At 42.7% G+C, this 19317-nt stretch overlaps 1 protein-coding gene across 3 annotated transcripts in view; it reads left to right on the top strand.

Annotated features, from left to right (window-relative positions):
* Positions 1 to 19317, top strand: part of SEMA4G (semaphorin 4G) — a 221122-nt gene that overhangs the window by 175364 nt on the left and 26441 nt on the right. For all 3 annotated transcript variants that reach the window (XM_083149232.1, XM_083149233.1, XM_083149234.1), the window contains exons 9-12: positions 5162 to 5325; positions 13350 to 13494; positions 15112 to 15334; positions 16619 to 16734. In XM_083149232.1, coding sequence (XP_083005358.1) covers positions 5162 to 5325; positions 13350 to 13494; positions 15112 to 15334; positions 16619 to 16734 — 648 coding nt within the window. The remainder of the gene's footprint in view (positions 1 to 5161; positions 5326 to 13349; positions 13495 to 15111; positions 15335 to 16618; positions 16735 to 19317) is intronic.

Here is a 19317-nt window from a genome sequence, read left to right as displayed (position 1 = left end):
CAGTACTTACAGAATCACAAGTGAAACCGCTAGTGCCACATGTGAGCCTTTATATGTAATATTGGGAAATACTGTTGTGAACTGTGCATCGCAATCAGCTAATAACAAATGGTTTGCTAGTGCCGGTAGCTTCATCATCAACATCCAGTACGTCCATCAGCTTCTGGTCACACGCATATGATGTGGCTGCCTATGGTGTGTAAGCATCTCTAGCCCGCTGTGTATAAGCATCTCTATCCCTGTGTGATCTATTTGTAATTACAGGGACAGGCACCCACCTGTCCTATGTTAGAGAACACTTTTCCTTCTTTGTCCGGCCTCTCACTCACAGTCAGGCATTAACACCAGCATTTCTGGACTTGTTTAGAGCATTATCTGTCAAGATATGCTTCTTACTGTCCTGCGATACTTTGGGCGAGATATACTAAGCCTTGAAAAGTGATAAAGTGGAGAGTGATAAACCACCAACCAATCAACTCCTATCTGACATTTTTCAAACACAGCCTGCAGCATGTCAAGTAGGGGCTGATTGGCTGGCTGCTTATCACTCTCCATTTGATCACTTTTCAAGCTTAGTACATCTGTCCCTTTGTGGTAAATATCCCTGAAAAATCACTTCTAATATTTGCTTTATGAAATGTAGCGTTCTGGGCTCCAATGATAGATCATAAACAATAGGAGAGGGGATGTGAGTGCAGCAGAGAGACAGGCGACTGGCCTGATGGAGTGGTGAGGAACAGGAGCCATTGGGCGGTGAGAGCTGGGCTATTTAGGTCATCGGTACTTATAATGGGAGTTGATGGTTTATATAAGGCAACATTCTTTGCAGAGCTTGTAAAACTGCAAAGTTGAAATATAAATACCAACTTTTTATTTGAGATTTATTATCATTGGGCACACAAATAAGAGGATAGATCTCCCACTGTCATTCTCTTTTTGGTCTAGAATTTATAAACGAGCAGTCTTCTAACTTGGAATAGACACCATTGGAGAATATGATTTACATACTAGATGAAGACCACGTTCCACCCGCAGACGTGATTGTATTTCATCTGCTTCTGATCACCATGGTTTCAAAACATACAGTTATCTGTGTTATCATTTTTGAAACAATATTAAACACCAACATTGTTTTGGTTCATCACTCAAGCCCACAGCATTCCAAGATATCTACTGAGTGTATCAGCCAATAGTCAGCGAGATAGTAAGATCTGGACAAAAATGCAGATCCTTTCAGTGTTGGAATTGTAAGGAGCTCTGATTTGGGAAAATTGCTGTTTTTCGTTGTTTATGTCGACAGTATTTAAAGGGGAAAAAATATATATATATTCAGTATATTAGCTGATGTGCCAGGGCAAAAATGTAACCCCTCTTCTTTCACTTAGGAGTCAAATGTTTAAAAAAATATCTCTGTTTAGTGGGTTGCTGCAATTGAACGGTCGCAGTTTCCAGACCACCGACCCAGCAGGTCACGTGTTCCATGTCACCCAGCAGGTGCGCAGGGAGAGTTCACGAACTATCACATTTTCCGTAACACAATAGTGATGCATTGTTAATTGGCAGGCTGACATTTGTCACATAACTTCGAAATGAAGCGATTACACCAATATTCCTCTACAGACCAAGACCTTTCATTTGGAATTTGATGTGCCTTGCTCAAACAACAACATAATAGAAAAATGTCACTCGTAAAGGTGTCCTTCTTTGTTTGTGTGTATACTGTATCTATCTATCTATCTGTGTATATATATATATATACAGGTTGAGTATCCATCCAAAATGCTCGGGACCAGGAGATTTTTGGATAACGGATTATTCCGTATTTCGGAATATTTTAATATTTCAACTATGTATTTTGAAGTATCTTGCATTTATGCTGTATAAACACATAATATACACACAAATATATTTTATTACCACATAAAATACACACAAACATATTTTAATTGTTCAAAAAACAAGGTTTCAAACGTGAAACAAAATGTGTGTACTATCTCAGCACTGAATTTGAATGCCAAGCAATCATTGTCTTGCACATATATAGTGCCAGTTACATATCATGTCCCCAGTGATGCTGTTACATATGTCCCCAGTGAGTTTTTAGCAAAAAAATAAATTTTTTTCACTTTCTGGAATGTCCGTATTTCGGAATAATTCGGATAACGGATATTCGGATACGGGATACTCGACCTGTATATATATATATATATATATATATATACGCCAAGGGGGGTAGACCGCACTCACACTTTATAATGACAACTTGGGGGTGTTCAACAAAGAGGTTGATATGTGTCACCATATCCCTCAAACATAGTCCAGATTCCCAGAACACTTTCGTGTCAAGGGTGTGAACACTCTCCTCCAAAATAACACTTCAAATGTTGATATCCATAAGAAAAGTTTTTTAATCCATTAGTTTAACTTGCATCATGCCCCGACGTTTCGGTCCACATCAGACCTTTATCAAGGAGCTTTGATGATGGTCAAAAAAAGTTCAGCATAGCTTCACAGATTAGCCCCCGTTCCGAGGGCTAATCTGTGAAGCTATGCTGAACTTTTTTTGACCATCATCAAAGCTCCTTGATAAAGGTCTGATGTGGACCGAAACGTCGGGGCATGATGCAAGTTAAACTAATGGATTAAAAAACTTTTCTTATGGATATCAACATTTGAAGTGTTATTTTGGAGGAGAGTGTTCACACCCTTGACACGAAAGTGTTCTGGGAATCTGGACTATATATATATATATATATATATATATATATATATATATATATATATATATATATATATATATATATATATATATATATTTTTTTTTTTTTTTTTAAACCGGGTTGGTTTTTACTTTTTAGCCTTTAATAATCGCTTCTGTAAATTCTGCAGCGAAAATGTGGTATTTTGACAAATCCATGTTCATTATAGTTTCCCCAAAGATGCATAATACTGTAGTGAAATCACTTCCCCAACATAACAACTTCCGCACTCTACATACACAATGGCATAAGAATAAGCACTAAGCCAAAAATACAGCAACAAGTCAGGAGGTTGGGAATGTTTGTGCAAGCCTGTGTGTTGTATAAAGCAGCAATTATTTACAGTGCCGCACCTCCAGAACTCAGGGGATAATACATTTAGCCTTATGAATGGCGGAAAAGGCACCAGCTTCATAAAGGTGCTTTCAAATTGAAAACTAAAGAACAATCTCCCTAGACCGGTTAGTAAATTGTGCACTAGCGTGGTTTAATCGTTTTATGCTGTAAAAGATGCGAGCCAGTAGGAGATGCGCTGTGCGGTCATCATTTCAAATATGTTTAAAAAATAACAAAACCAACTATAGAAATCCACTGAGCAGAACATATACAAGTGCCCATTATAGGTCACTCATGACCTCCAGTTGCAAGTAGGAATAAGGTGCAATCTGTCTTACTCAGAATAGCCACACAAATTTGTGGGTGTGGATCGTATTGTCGACACCACTTAGGTTGACAGTCATTAGGTCGACACCGTTTGGTCGACAGGTGTCTAGGTCGACATGGGTGAAGGTCAACAGGTGTCAATGTCGACATGTGTTTAGGTCGACACAGAGTTAGGGCGACAGGTCGGAAGGTCGACATGGTTTTTTTTTTTACTGTTTTTTGACCCGAATGTCGACACAGTTGACATGGACACAGTTGGAAGTCAACTGCATCGGGCACACTATTTTATTCTCCCACCACGCCCTAGGGGATGGTAGGGCATGAAATACCGCCTGTCGGCACATGTCGGCTCAAAAACCAGTAAAAAAACCATGTCGACCTTCCGACCTGTCGACCTAATGCTGTGTCGACCTAGACCCATGTCGACATTGCCCCATGTTGACCTTGACACATGTCGACCTTCACACATATCGACCTAGACACCTGTCGACCAAGCGGTGTCGACCTAAGTGGTGTCGACAATACGACCGTATCCCAAATTTGCTATGTCCAGTCGCCCCCGTTTTAAATGACTCTGGGTATAACGTGACAGAGCTTGTGTATGATTTCATGCACAATACACACAGTGCACATCAAATCTAATCACTTGTGATGTATCAAAAAATGCATCAAGCCCTGTGCCACTAATTTCCGCTTTGCAAAGATCACTGTCAAGGCTCCCATCCGCTAGTGCGATACGGCCACTTTTCCTCTAATTCCGAGCTTCCGGGACGAGAAATCTGCTGGAAAGTGTCCATACCACATGCGTTTTCCTCTGACTCTGATACAAGGTCCTTTCCCATGCTCCTCTGATAAGAGTCGCAGACCATCTTGGCTGCCATGTATATTTATCGTATTCCGCAGCCATGACTGGGATCGCATATAATAAGTCAGATGCAAAAGGATTGCATATGGTGTATTGTATACAGTCCAGTCACCCGGCAGCGGCTGGGTATCACATGCAATAGCTCGTGCTAGTGGATGGGGCATTGAGCTATCTTTCTTCTTTCTTGGATTCCTAAGAAGAATATCTGCAATCATGATCATTTATTTATATTATAATTGCAATAATTTATCATGTTTGCAAGAAAGGTTGTGTTTTAGGGTGGTTGCTAGTTCATTGGCTAGTTGTTGCGAATTTGTGAGGAAGCTGCTTTTGATGTTAAAAAGCTTATTTGGTGTGAAGATTTCCCAAAAGCAGAACACATTGCTGCGTGCTTAGCCATAACGTCCTCCACTGTGTTTTTTTTTATAATCAAGAAATACGGAGTATAGGAAAAGCATGCAGACAGGCCCATAGGACTCTGTGACTCTGTATCCTTAAGCACCAACTCAGTTGCCTTATCTATGTATGTTACAGTTGTGGATGTGGCGGGATTCTTATGGGAGCGGCGGACAGTTTAGTGCATATCTGTATATGGGGAAATCTGTCCACACACACACATCTGTACTGTGTAAAGGGGTTTACACACCGGGAGATGGTGCTGAGCAATCTGAGCAATGTAGATTGCTCAGCAAGTTGGCTCAGCACACAGAGCTGAACAGCAATGCAGAGAGCTGCACAGCGATCTAGTGAGATTGCTTAAATGCCCTGAAATATCCTCGTGTGTAAGGCCCCATTGGGTTTAATTGTTTATCTGACATTTAATTCTTTAATCAACCAGGAAGCAAATAACCTGTCATCTTATTCACTATCTTAGAGCGATATGGGAGGCAAGAAAATTTTGCAGAAGAAATGGACATCATTCCTAAAAGCAAGATTAGTCTGCTCCATGCTGTTCTACGAAACTTTAAAGAGTGCGTTCACACTGGAAGTCGGGAGCTGGCACACCACTATCTTTTACGGGGCATTTGTATCGCAGTGGTATGTATTTTATTCATACTAGGTATGCTGAATATTATGGAACCGACCTGAATCAAAATGTGTCCTATCAATTCATTGGAAATCAGTGACGTCACTGGTACAAAATGGCCGCACACACTGTGTATGGGAGACTGGTATATATTACCAACCTAAAACTTATATAATATTTTATTTAATATACATTTAAGAATAGTTGCCGGTCACACTATCAGCAGATGTTACGTAATTGATATTATGTTTTAGTCGGTACTTCGTTAGTTCCGTCATATCTGGAATCACTTAATCTCAGGCTAAAGTTCTAGTTTTCCCAATTCAAGAAATGTAGAAGAATAATTTTCATTTCTAATCTTTCAGATTGATCTTGGTATATTTTGTTTACATATTTTACTGGGTTATCCGTTGGGAGATGGGGGTTAAGAAAAGACCCTTCGGAGATTATAGTAACATGGCGATCATTATTGCTTTTCAGTTATATATATTAGTATTATTATATTTCACATTATACTAATTAAGTCAGTATGCTGTATATAAAGATTCGGCCGCGCTCATTCAACCAGCAGTCATTCCAATTGTGAGTTGTTTGACACGGCCTGTGGCCTGTGTGCGTGCACTGCAAACGCATCTGCTTCCCATAGGAAATGCATCATGCAGACGCTCCCAAAAGTGGGACGCAAGCAGAAATAATTGCTGTCGTGATGCATCCGCACCTACCGTTATCTTACCGGTTCATAAGATGGGGGTGGACCCATCTTCAGAGGTTGATTTAGACCTCTTGGGGCCCTCCTCCCTCAAACGCCTCCGCACCTGCCCGGCTTCTCCCCAGCACAGCCATGCCTGGCGCAAGCTGCTTAATTAGGCAGTCGTGGCGGATCTTTTAAGGGGATAATATTATATTACCGGTCACGGTGCAGGGATCCCGGGCCCCCGCAGCCTGGGCTCCATAGCAGCTGCACCCTCGGTAGTTCCGCCACTGGCCACACCGTAATTGTGCAATGCTCCTATGGGAACATTTTAGGCAACTGGGATATCTTATGGGGACCTGCTGGGCCCTAGGCGGGTGCTTAGGTTGCCCTGTGAAATATCCGCCTCTGCCCATCTGTATGATCATTCTCTTACGCCAGAGATGGACGAGCCATGTGAGTTATGCTGAACTTTTTTCAGGGCAAAATGACCACTGTTGTTGCAATTGATACAGGTCTGTGCTACATGACCTGCATTAAACCCATGTGTGAGGCAACTTGCCAGATATTCTCTGTATAGCACCATGGAATATGCGTGCGCTATATATATAACTGTTCATAAATAATTGTTATAAATGCACAGATTTCTGATTTTTCCCTCAACACTACGGTTATCGATGTGAAATTGCACCTCCGTAGCCTGCTCATAACGCTGCAGAAAGCAGCAGTATTACCTGTCACCTAATCTGACAGCAGAGAACAACGCTTACTATAACCCAGAACGGTTACATGCCAGCAGTTCTGAGTAGTACGCGCAATGTCTGATCTGGAGAACATGACTGGATACCACATTGCTCTTTTCCTTCAAGTGTAAATCTCAGTGCTCAGCCTGCAGCATTATATATTCCAGATGTGTGAGCTGTCAGACAGAATATACTCTGGCACAGAGGAGATAGATGGACTCTGCAGTGTGTAGCTCACAACAAACCTCTGCGGAGACTACAGTTGTTGGTTACAGGCCTACATCAGACGGTTCTCCTGCATGACCTTTTCTGGTCCTATAAGATCTGCTGTTATCCAACCTAGTCCCACTCATACATACAGGGTGTACAGACAGGGCCGGCTCTACCATTAGGCAGCTTTAGGCATCTGCCTAGGGTGCCGGGATCTGGGGGGGGGGGGGGCGCCACCACCACTAAGTCTGCAAATCAAAAAATCAAGGATGTCTATGAGGATCCTCTTTGTACTTAATGCAGGTGGCGACTGTGGAACTTCTAAGACCTCATCTCCATACTTTCCCTTGAGACATACTTCCCTACATTGCTGCCCCCTTCTTTTTGTACTCTGTTGTGGATGACAAAGGGGAGGGTGCAGAGAGCCTCCAGGGAAAGCAGGGTACTTTCTCACCTTCCTGGGGGAGGTTGAAGTTTTGCCTACACCGGCCCTGTGTACAGAACATATCCTCTATTAGAGTGTAGACACGGTTAGATTTCAGAATCAAGATCAAACGGAAATCAAACTCTTTCGATTTGATAAGCTACTGTATGGGGCCGTTTCTGAGTTGGTAGTGGAGAAATAAGAGCAAGTAACTCTGCACATGGGGGGACATGTGGCACTGCAGGTGGGGCACATTTAAAATATACAGAAAGATTTAGGTTTAAAATCCGAATCGGCTTTATTGGCCTGGTATACTTGGAATGTTTTCCAGTTACATTGCATCAGCCAGGTGACAACGTGGAATGGGGGAAACATATAACATGTTGCCACATAATCATGTAACAAATCATGTATCGTATAACACAGAACATACATAGACTACATGGAGCACCATGTACTCTTATTATTCACAGTGAATAGGATCTGCCATGCTAGTCTATCTGGTGGGCCACTTGGGGAAGAAAAGCTTTTTGAGCACCTAGTTGTTTTAGCCGGGATGGCCCTGTAGTGCCTGCCTTAAGAGGTGCGTGGCCAAACTAAAATAAAATAGCCTTTTATTGTGATCTATTTGCTGCCTATACTGTTTATTTTCTACTCTGTTCCGGTGTAATTTGTTACTTTTGGATGTTTTATTGTCTTGTGTGAGTCAATGGTGTTTTATACATCGTCTTTGTATCTACTGTAGTATTACTTTCTGGGTTTTCACAGATACTCACCTGTTCTAATCGCAGGCTATGTCAACACCGGCATTGCATGCCACTGCAAGTCAGTCCCGTTATGTGAAGTTGTACAGATAGAACCTAAATGCACTAGAACGTCACGAATAGATGGAATATTGGGTGAAATGTAATAGGATGAGAGATTCAGAAAGTGAGAGATTTGGTAAGAAATCTCCAGTTTTTTTAAAGTGGCAATCATTTACACAGCAAAATCACACTGGTTTTGCTGTGTAAATGATTGCCGCTTTAAAAAAGCTGGAGATTTCTTACCAAATCTCTCACTTTCTGAATCTCTCATCCTATTACATTTCACCCATTGTTTCTGCTCATTATGTGTCTGCTTAGTATAAATGATTGGCACATAGTATTTAAGGTTTTGTTGCCTTTTCAAATATACATTTGGAGAACATACATAGACGATGATGTGAGGCGTTCTCTTTACTGGCGAAATAAATGGACATATTAAACATGAGGCTGATTAGAGTTTTTAGTGTTACCTTCATGATTCCACCCCCTCGGTGCGGTGACTACCTGGAATCTGTCTGGAATGAAATTCAATTATTTAAGTCCTCCACAAAGTATCAGGGAGGAGGGCGATGGGTGATGGGCTGAATAGGAGCTGTCACTGCTAACAGATGCACAGAATGACTGGGAAAGAAAGCGCAACGTGAAATGTGTCCAAGATTGTAGATAGAGACTGATGCCTGCCCAGAAGGGCTTTGTTTGCTGATATCTAGTGAATTATCAAGTAAATATTGAGGAACAGAAGATTGCTTCCCTCCCGCACTTGGATGTTTTCTGCATCTTGATTGGCATTCTAAATCTGTCACAGATCTGAGATAAAACAATTTAAGAAGCTGCGATACTAGAAATAAAGTCCCTTTATAATGGCACTTGAAATGAAATGTCTTAAAAACAGCTGCTGTTAGATGAGGCTGCAACATCTTGGGCCAGATTCTCTCAAAAGTGATAAAATAGAGAGTGATAAACAGCCAGCCAATCAGCTCCTGCCTTACATTTTTCAAACACAGTCTGTGACATGGCAGGTAGGAGCTGATTGGCTGGCTGTTTATCACTCTCCATTTTATCGCTTTTGAAGCTTAGAGAATCTGGCCCTTTATGAGAAACTGTAAAGGAAATAGTGATATTACCCAGCAGAAATATACAAATCGAGCGTGTGTATGTGTGCAGATATGCACTTAACGCTAGTCGATACATCTGTCCCCATGATTGAAAACAAAAGCTTTTAACGTTATTTTTATGTCCTACCATCCACTAGGGCGTGGAGGGAGACTAGAATAGTGTTCCGTACGTAGCGTGGCACCGCGCCGAAGGGATGCGGTACACTTTGACAGTGCCCATGACAACCGTGTCGACATTCTTTACAAAAAAAAAAAACCGTTAAAATGAAAGTCGATATAGCCATTGTCGACAAACTGCTTGTGTCGACCTTCCAAATCCGGTCAACCTTAGCCATGTCGACCTATTTAATGTGTCGATGTAAGCCATGTCGAACTTCTGTGGTCGACCCAATGCATGTCAACTTATTATTGGTTGACCCTATGACCCATAACCCTCAGCCCTTGGTTGGCTGAAGCTTATTGCTAAATCCAGAAAGGATTCATGTAATGATAGTGATTTTGGATATAGTTTGTGTACTTTTGTGTGTGACGTTGACATAGCCGGTGGCACGCATGCTGAGACCAGGGCCGGTGCAAGGCACCAGAGCGCCCCAGGCAAGTCGGGGTGGGGGCGCCCTGGTGTCTGCCACCCTGGTACCTGTCCTGCGGCGCTGTAAAGCTGGCGGCGGCAGCGGGGGGTCCCTGCAGTCAATAAGAAATAATGAGCGCTATCCGCCGGGCTATGCGGAAGCACTTCTGTTTTGGAAACACTGGCCGCACGGCGCACGCTGATTGGCTGAATCTCAGCCAATCAGCGTGCGGCCAATGTTTCCAAAACAGAAGCGCTTCCGCATAGCCCGGCGGATAGCACTCGTTATTTCTTATTGACTGCAGGGACCCCCCACTGCCGCCGCCGCCAGCTTTTACGCACATATACGCCGCAGGACAGGTACCCGGGCGGCAAGGGGGGGCGAAATACCGCCCTCCAATGGCCGGCGCCCTAGGCAAATGCCTAGATTTGCCTAGTGGTGGCGCCGGCCCTGGCTGAGACTTGTAGTTCTGAAAGAAGCGACTCTCCATAGAAAGCTGCGATAGTCTCAGCTCTAGATGATTTCTCATTCCATTTACTAATACACAACGAAAGTGCTTTGGGGAGAATGTGTTTCCATTGTCACTGAAGAGACACCGCTTTCCTTTCATGTTACACGTCTTTGTTATAACAAAATGAAGACTCGCACAGCGGTGCTGTATGACGCCAAGATCAATCTTTTTCTTGAATTTGTGATTCTATTGTCAGAATAGAGGACATTTTTAAATCAGCAATGCCCTATGATGATGAGAAATGTTTTCCTGTAACGTAAATCACTCCGGTAACTAGTCAGAAGTGAGGTTGTTGTGTTCATGTTTGTGTGTTGTACCGCTTATACTATAGACCAGGCATGTCCAATGTTGACCCTCCAGATGTTCTGAAACTACACATCCCAGAATGCTTTGCAATAGTTTTAGCATTCTCTAATAGCAAAACTGTGGCAAAGCATGCTGGGATGTGTAGTTTCACAACATCTGGAGGGCCAACGTTGGACATGCCTGCTATAGACCATCTGTAATGTTAAATATTAATTCTGTATTCCATACTGTATCCAATGTAAATAAAGGCCAATATTCAGGGCTATTACCACTCCCCCAGACTCCCGTACTAACTCCAATGCGCTGCAGAGTGGGAGAGTGTGGATTACATTTGGAAACCCCCTCTAAAAGTCATGCGTTTGCCACTGACATATCAGAGGTGTGTAGTCATCACCCTGTAAGCATAGCTGGTGCTTTAAAATGCTAGGCCTCCCTCAAAACCCCTCCCCTAAAATCTCCATAGGGAATGGGACTTCTATCCTGACATCCTACTCTTCCCCTCACAGTCTGTCCCGGGTACGATGCTGCAAGTGTTTCGAACAAATTAATCAATTGGGAATAAACTGATGAAGGACAGAATAATAATAATAATCAGTGTATAAGGAATGGTTCCCATTCCATCCCTTACAGTTACCATACACCATCACTACTCTTACACGAGGGCCCCATACATCAGCAATTAATTGTGACAATTTTCAGATATGGAGATGATTGCCACAATTAATTTTAGATGTATGGGCTCCCCCTTTTGGCAATCCCAATCAAAATCGCCAATCGATTGCTTAATCAGGTTTTTCAACATGTTTAATAATCTGGTATTATCTGCAGATCTTTTTTATGTGTGGGCATTCCCAATTCGTCTTCTTCATCTATTTACATTATGAACAGCTGAAATGACAATCGATTGGGCAATTTCCAGATATGAAGATGCAATCTTTAGATGGAAAAATCTGCCGATCACTGAAATAAATCTGTAATGTGTGGGCAAAGTCAAATAGATTGTAAAATCCATTTATCTGGCCAAAAAATCCCTGTATCTGGAAATCCATAAATTGTGATTGCTGATGTATGGGGCCCATTATTTCAGTGATCGGCAGATTTTTCCATCTAAAGATTGCATCTTCATATCTGGAAATTGCCCAATCGATTGCTGTTCATAATGTAAATAGATGAAGAAGACGAATTGGGAATGCCCACACATATAAAAAAGATCTGCAGATAAAACCAGATTATTAAACATGTTTAAAAACCTGATTAAGCAATCAATTGGCGATTTTGATTGGGATTGCCAAAAGGGGGAGCCCACACATCTAAAATTAATTGTGGCAATCATCTCCATATCTGAAAATTGTCACAATTAATTGCTGATGTATGGGGCCCTTAAGATTATCTACATGCTTTAAGTCACCATATACTGTGTATTATGCCAGCTTTGTACCTTGTGTCACTGTGTGATCTGTGATATGATACATGTTGGCCGAGCTGTCCATTATCTGAGTATAGAATTTGTCTGGGTTGGGATCGTTTGGTCTACAGCAACTAGGTCAACAAGCATTAGGTCGACACCACTAGGTCGACAGGCAGCAAGGTCAACATGGGTCTAGGTCGACATGGGTCTAAGTCGACAGGACATTAGGTCGACACAAGCATTAGATCGACAGTCAAAAGGACTACATGGGGCTATTCATGTTTTTTTGACCCGAATGTCAACACAGTCGACATGGACACAGTTTGAAGTGCACCGCATCCCCTCGCACCGCTCGGGATGCTTCGGGCACACTGTTTTAGTCTTCCGCCACGCCATAGTCAATGGTAGGGCATGAAATACTGCTTGTCGGCACATGTCGGCTCAAAAAACAGTGAAAAACCCCATGTCGACCTTTTGACTGTTGGCCTTGCCCATGTCGACCTAATGCTTGCGTCGACCTACATCCATGTCGACCTTGACCCATGTTGACCTAAACCCATGTCGACCTTGCTGCCTGTCGACCTAGTGGTGTCGACCCAATGCTTGTCGACCTAGTTCCTGTAGACCCAAGGACCATATCCCTTTGGTACATAAGTATCCCAGATGAGAATGGCCACATTTCTGCATATCAGGGATAGCGGTGCGGTAATGTTATGGGTATAATGCCCTGCTAGCCACACTGATGCCAGTCATTTCCTAGCCTGTGGCAGCAGTTGGCCCATGTGATGTCACATTTCTGTCCTGTCACTGCCAATGTAAGCACAGGCTGGCTCACACAGATGTAACTTGTACTCAATGAGAATGGAGATGCAGACACCGGAATCACTCAGCATAATTGCCTGTTTGCTTTGTTCTCTGTAAATCAGAAGAAATCCATGTACGTTACTTAATTCTAGCAGAGTTCCCGAATGTATTTATCGCAGTATGAATAAATAGGTTATTATTTTACTCTGTACAATGTCTTTTTTCTCAATTTGTGTGACATTCTTTATTTGCCTTTTCTGTGCCTCAGACAGTGTTTATATATAACGATTATTCTCAGTTCAGTAATTCTGTCTGGATACATGAGCTACTGCACCACTGTAATAGGGATTTGTTTTGTTCCCTGTAGCCTAGTGTTGTTTAGTGTGGTCAGAGAAGAGTGTTGCCCATTAGTTGTGTTATTTATGGCTTTGTTACCTCTTGTGCCCAGGGGAAGCATGGAATCCTCAGCTGTTTGCCGGTACAGCATAGCCGATATCCAGAAGGCATTTGAGGGGCCATACATGGAATATCAGGATACCACAAGGAAATGGGATCGATATACAGGAAATGTTCCAAAGCCAAGACCAGGCTCAGTAAGTCCATCTCAAAAGTTCTGTATGTGAAATGTCGTTGACTCGGGTGGCTGGTCCTAGCCACCTGTATGGTGACACAGGTTGGTGGCCAAAGTCCAACATTCAGCATTTACAGATTTGGGGCACCCTTAACAGTAGCATATTTTATTTAGTATCAGAATCCAAGGGTATGGATCATTGAGCTGACCCGAAGTATCTTGACTTTAAAAACATTGACCCCCATATGGTGAAAAAGTCAAAATGGAAGCGGTTGACACAACTTTTTAAAGGTTTTTCTGTGTAATTTTGTTTGTACCAAGCTTGCTCACCATGCTACAGGCAGGTTACTTTTCCCAATTGTAGTCCAAATGGAAAGGATAAAAAAAGTTTAAAAAAATGGGGAAAACCACCAAAAATGTGTTAACCAGTATCATGGCGACCATTTTGAACTTGTCCACCTTAAACATAATCAGCCTTTTACACATTGATCTATTGAGCATGTTGAACTTTTGGTACTTATGTAGTATCTGGGCGTCCGATTTTGTGATTGTATGCCTTACCTTAAGGCATACAATCAGATGCGATGCGATTCGATGCGATTTTGCATAGGATTCAATGTTAAGAAGGTCCTGTTCATTTCCCCACTATCCAAGTGGGCATAGAGTTGATTTTATATAGCGTGGCGAGCGCACACATATTTCTTAAAAAGTATTCTGTGTCCCCTCGCGGGGCTCGCTACGCTCGCCACGCTTCGGGCTCGGTGGCTCGCTACGCTCGCCACAGGTTTATATCCATCTCCATGCCCACTTGGATAGTGGGGAAAGGAGAAGGACCCCTTTTTCCCATTGAATTCTAGGTTAAAATGGACTCAGACCATTTTAACATTGAATCCTATGGAAAAACGCTCGCCACAGGTTTATATCCATCTCCATGCCCACTTGGATAGTGGGGAAAGGAAAAGGACCCCTTTTTCCCATTGAATTCTAGGTTAAAATGGACTCAGACCATTTTAACATTGAATCCTATGGAAAAATCTTGACCATCGCATCGCATACGATTTGGTCGCATGCGATGCGATCCGATTTCTAAATCGGACGCCCAGATACTACATAAGTACCGAACTTTTTTTTTTTTTTATCTCTTTATTTATATACACCGTAGGGAAGTTTGGCATCGAAAACATTGCAATACAGTATGCATATATGTTGACATAACCATTAGCACGTTGAACTTTTGACCATGTGGATCTAAAGTATGTCAACAATTTGGGGTCAACTTATTAGGGTGGTCCTATCCCCAGGATACCAGAATCCAAAGACCTCTTTCATGTGTATTTTGTACAAAAGTAAATTGAAGTTTTTTTAAATTTAAATACTGATATTCTTCTTCTGGTTTATTTTGTAACCAAGTAGTAAAACTGTTGCTGTTTTGTAGTTATTTTTAGTTGCGATTCCCAGAGTTTTAGTTCATTCCTCAGTTTTATGCCTCTATTTTGTTCTTATTTATTTGGGTTTTGTTATCTGAAACAAATGCTGAATTCCCCATATAAGGAATACTATGGATGTCTGAGAAGGAACTGTTTATGTATCATAAATGGAACATCTCTAATCTCCTACGTGGATTCTTGTTCCCCCGCAGTGCATCACAAATGAATTACGGAGTAGTGGCTACAACGTCTCCGAGGATCTCCCCAATATTGTCCTTGATTTTGTGAAGCTCCATCCTCTAGTCTCCGAGCATGTAAAGCCGATTGGGGAAAAGCCGCTCCTCTTCAAGAGGAATATTATTTACACCCGAATTGCTGTAGATAGAGTGACAGCTCTGGATCAAGAACAGTATGATGTGCTGTTTCTAGGGACAGGTCTGTATAGCAAAACCCCCTATCCGAGAATTTGTCTCTTGGCTACTTGGCATACACACAGGAAAATTTGAGCAAGGTTTGTGTTCTGAGCTATTTAGTGTGGGAGATTTCCCGCAGTCTAGGGGGTATATTCAATGAAGGTCGAAACTGCCGTCTTGCCGAAAAGACGGCAGTTTTCGACATGAATACATCGGAAGGGGTTCCGATCTATTCAATCAAAGCTTTTTTTCCCCGGCATGTCGAAATGTTTTGACATGCCGAAAAGCAGGTGAATTGACGGAAGAGCCGCTAATTCACCTGCTTTTGACGGAAACACAGCCAAAACTGAAAGGTTTTGGCTGTGTTTCCGTCATTCTCAATACGGTATAACAAGATGCCGGATTGAGGCATGGAGGACATCGCCGTGTGAGCAGCAGCAGCTTACACAGCGCTGTTCTCCTGTACGCTGCAGCCCGCACCCTTACTCCGCTGCCCGTACCCTCCCACCGACATGGGCCACTGCTGAGCGATCGGAGTGATGTAGGTTGCTGAGCACACTGTGCTACACAGCGAAGTGTTAGCGCTGTTTGCCGAGCAATCTGTCAGGGCCAGTGTACTGAGCTGCGATTAACTAGATTTATCCGCATTGCTATTACTATAACCCCTACACACGGAGTGATGTAGGGACATTTTCTAAGCGATCTAGTGAGATCACTTAGTAAATGCCCTGATATCACCCCGTGTGTAGGTCCCTTCAGAGAATTGCACAACAGATTTGTGCTGAGCGACGTGCTGGGCCGCGCATCGCCATCGCTATGGGGCATACACACTGAGCGATCTGCACTTAATTTCTAAGCGATTTAGCCAAATTGCTTAAAAAGTAAGCCAAAATCTTCCTGTGTGTATGACCCATTAGCGTGCGGTAAATGACCTGGTATCAAGCAAAAACACATGGGATCCAAGATAAATTACTGGACCTGTGTGTTTTCAGACGGAAAACCGGTCTCCTACGGCTACTTATTGGGGGTTCTGCTTCATGTACCTAAAACATGATAGGGAGAATCCCCAATAAGTGTCAGTTTACCGTAGTGATTGGATAGCCCCTGGGGGATGCAATAGCTGTGGTCATTTAGTCTTTTCCCAGGAAACATTGCATTGTAAGGTGGGTCTGAAGATAAACAAGTATAACATATATTTGGATATTCACTAATTGTATGATTAGTCAATGTTTTATTTTCTAGCTGTTAAGAATCTGCGTGAGATGTTCAGGTCAGACTCTTGAGCTTCCTCTTGTGTTTTATGCAGACAATGGTTGGATTCACAAGGCGGTAGTCATCAATGACAGAGTTCATATCATAGAAGAGATACAAGTGTTCAAGACTCCGCAGCCCGTTGAAAATTTGGTGATATCCAAGAAACAGGTAACATTTGTATTTTTGTTTGTTTTTAAACAATTCAATGCATTGTGTTTTGTTTGTTTTTACCAGAGATTAAGCTCTTGTGGGCAGCGAAGTTGAGTGCTAAATATATGATATCAGTCTGGTAAGCTCTCCCGTAAAGCTGGCGTTCTAGGTGAACACCGCATGTTGCACCGGCGATATTTCCACTTGCTTCCTTATATAGAGTAACACATTTTGATTGATCTATTTAGTTATCACTGACATTATTATTTTCTTACAAATAACGAAGTGTGGACTATTTATAGTCATTTCCCTATTGATTAAAAGTACTGGTCTATGTTTGCATGTCATAGACAATCAATCCATCTTTGTATATTCGTAACAAATTTGCTTTAGAATCATCCATCAACACTGTAAAACTCGTTATTAATGAGAGCCTTTAACAATTACAACTAATGATTTGGCAATAACTGTGCTCAGCTCCCAGAGGACACCTAGATGGAAACCATATGGTCCAGGTGTTTTGCTTATATTAATTACCTAACTAATCTGTCTAACAGCAATTATTTTTCTAACCACTGATTACAGTATTCACATTATCACCGTATAATGTGTCATCTTTAGAATGTTCTTGTTCACAGATTTTTTTTTATAGCTTAACCCATTGAGTGCTAAGTAAATATGTCATAATAGGTGTGAAAATTGCCCAGCTAACTTATTTTATTCATCATAATGACCTGTAATATTACCTCCTATAGGAAATACTATTTTTTTTTAACACACCATTTTGTATTTGAATTTATATAACAAATGTGAGTGACACTGGCATTTTTAGCAGATATTTTGCACAGAGATGTTGCGTTAATCCAGTCTGGTCCTTTTTTTATCTTTTATTTTACTGGTATTCCTAATTGTACATAATGCAGTATTATTATTTTTTGGGGGGTACTTTTGTCCCCTGTTCTCTATCCATTTTCCAAATTGTTTTGTGCTTATGAACTCCCAAATAATAATTGTATTCGTTAGTATTGTTAGAACTAACTTTTACCTTGTTTGAAAATACAGATTTATGTTGTTGTAATATAACTTGATGTATTTCTGCACCGTTCATAGATCCTGTTTTATAGTAACTATGCTTTTCAACCATAATGGGACAAATTCTGGTCTGCATGCAAGTCCAAATGCATTTGGAGTGCTAATGCGACTTAGATGCAAGTCCTTATATGGAAGCATATCAGATATATTGCCATATTCAGAGTATATGCATCTGTGTGACCTCACCGCCCATTATAGTTATTGGTGCACACTTGCAGAAGCCCCTTATGAGAGAGAGCCATATGAAATTAGAAGGATCGGTACTTGTTTCCTAGCACGGCGCCCATCGTATGTGATCGCATACCTTAACTTAAGGTAGCGATGGACGCGACCGACGCGATTTTAGGACTATTTTTAGCCTTTTCCCCGACAATGAAAAAATCGTGTCCAGCGATGGACGCGATTTTACATAGGGAACAATGTTAAATGGGCCAATGGACCCGATTTTTCATTGTATACCCACCCTTATCGGTATTTTACATGAGAAATGCCCCCCCATTGTTAATGCCACCCCACGATAAACGCCAACCCGAAGCGTGGCGAGCGGTGGCGGTACGCGTCCTCCAACCTTTTCATACCCCACTATCCACGTCGGCGTGGAGTTGATTTTATATAGTGTAGCGAGCCACCGAGCCCGAAGCGTGGCTAGTGCACGCGTAATACCTGTGAAGTAATACGTGTCCCCTCGCGGGGCTCGCCGCGCTCGCCACGCTTCGGGCTCGGTGGCTCGCTGCGCTCGCCACACTATATAAAATCAACTCCACGCCGACGTGGATAGTGGCGGTATGAAAAGGTCGGGTTGGCGTTCATCGTGGGGTGCCGTTAACAATGGGGGGGGCACTTGACCCATCAGGGTGGGTATACAATGAAAATTGGGGTCTGGGGGCATTTAACATTGGGCCCAATGTAAAATCGGGTCTCGGGGACCATTTTACATTGGTTACAATCTAAAAATCGCATCTATTGCATCGCATGCAATGCGATCTACGTGATTTTGTTGGACCCGATGGATACAATCAAAATCGCAGGTGCCATGCTAGGAAATAAGTACCGAAGGATCTCTCTGTGTGCCAAAAGACGCCCATACCCTAGGCCACGGGTGTCAAACACAAGGCCCGCGGGCCAAATCCGGCCCACCAGACCTCGTCATGTGGCCCGCGCAGCCGCCACCACCCACCCCCGCCTGGCGCCGATTACATTACTGCGGGAAGCCATCACAGTGTGTGTGTCACATCACATTCAGTGACACTCACATGACGACTCGAGACTGAGAGACATACCTAACAACGTGAGGAAGCCGGGTGACACAGTCACTCCGCCGCGGCGCTCGCTGGGAGGAGGAGGTAGGCAGGACAGTGAACACAGACTTGTTAGTGTCACTGTGTGACGTGCCCGGCTCCTCCTGTGGGCAGCGGCTACGGCGCTGCCATGTGTGACACACGCCCACCTGACAGCAGTGCCAGTGACACCGTGACGTGCATGCTGCTGCGGCTGCCTGTCGGACTTGGA

Source organism: Crinia signifera, chromosome 6, assembly GCF_055691185.1.
Source record: "Crinia signifera chromosome 6, ASM5569118v1, whole genome shotgun sequence".
Taxonomy (NCBI): Eukaryota; Metazoa; Chordata; class Amphibia; order Anura; family Myobatrachidae; genus Crinia; species Crinia signifera.
The sequence above is the reverse complement of the archived record's forward strand: the minus strand, read 5'-3'. Positions and strand labels throughout refer to the sequence as shown.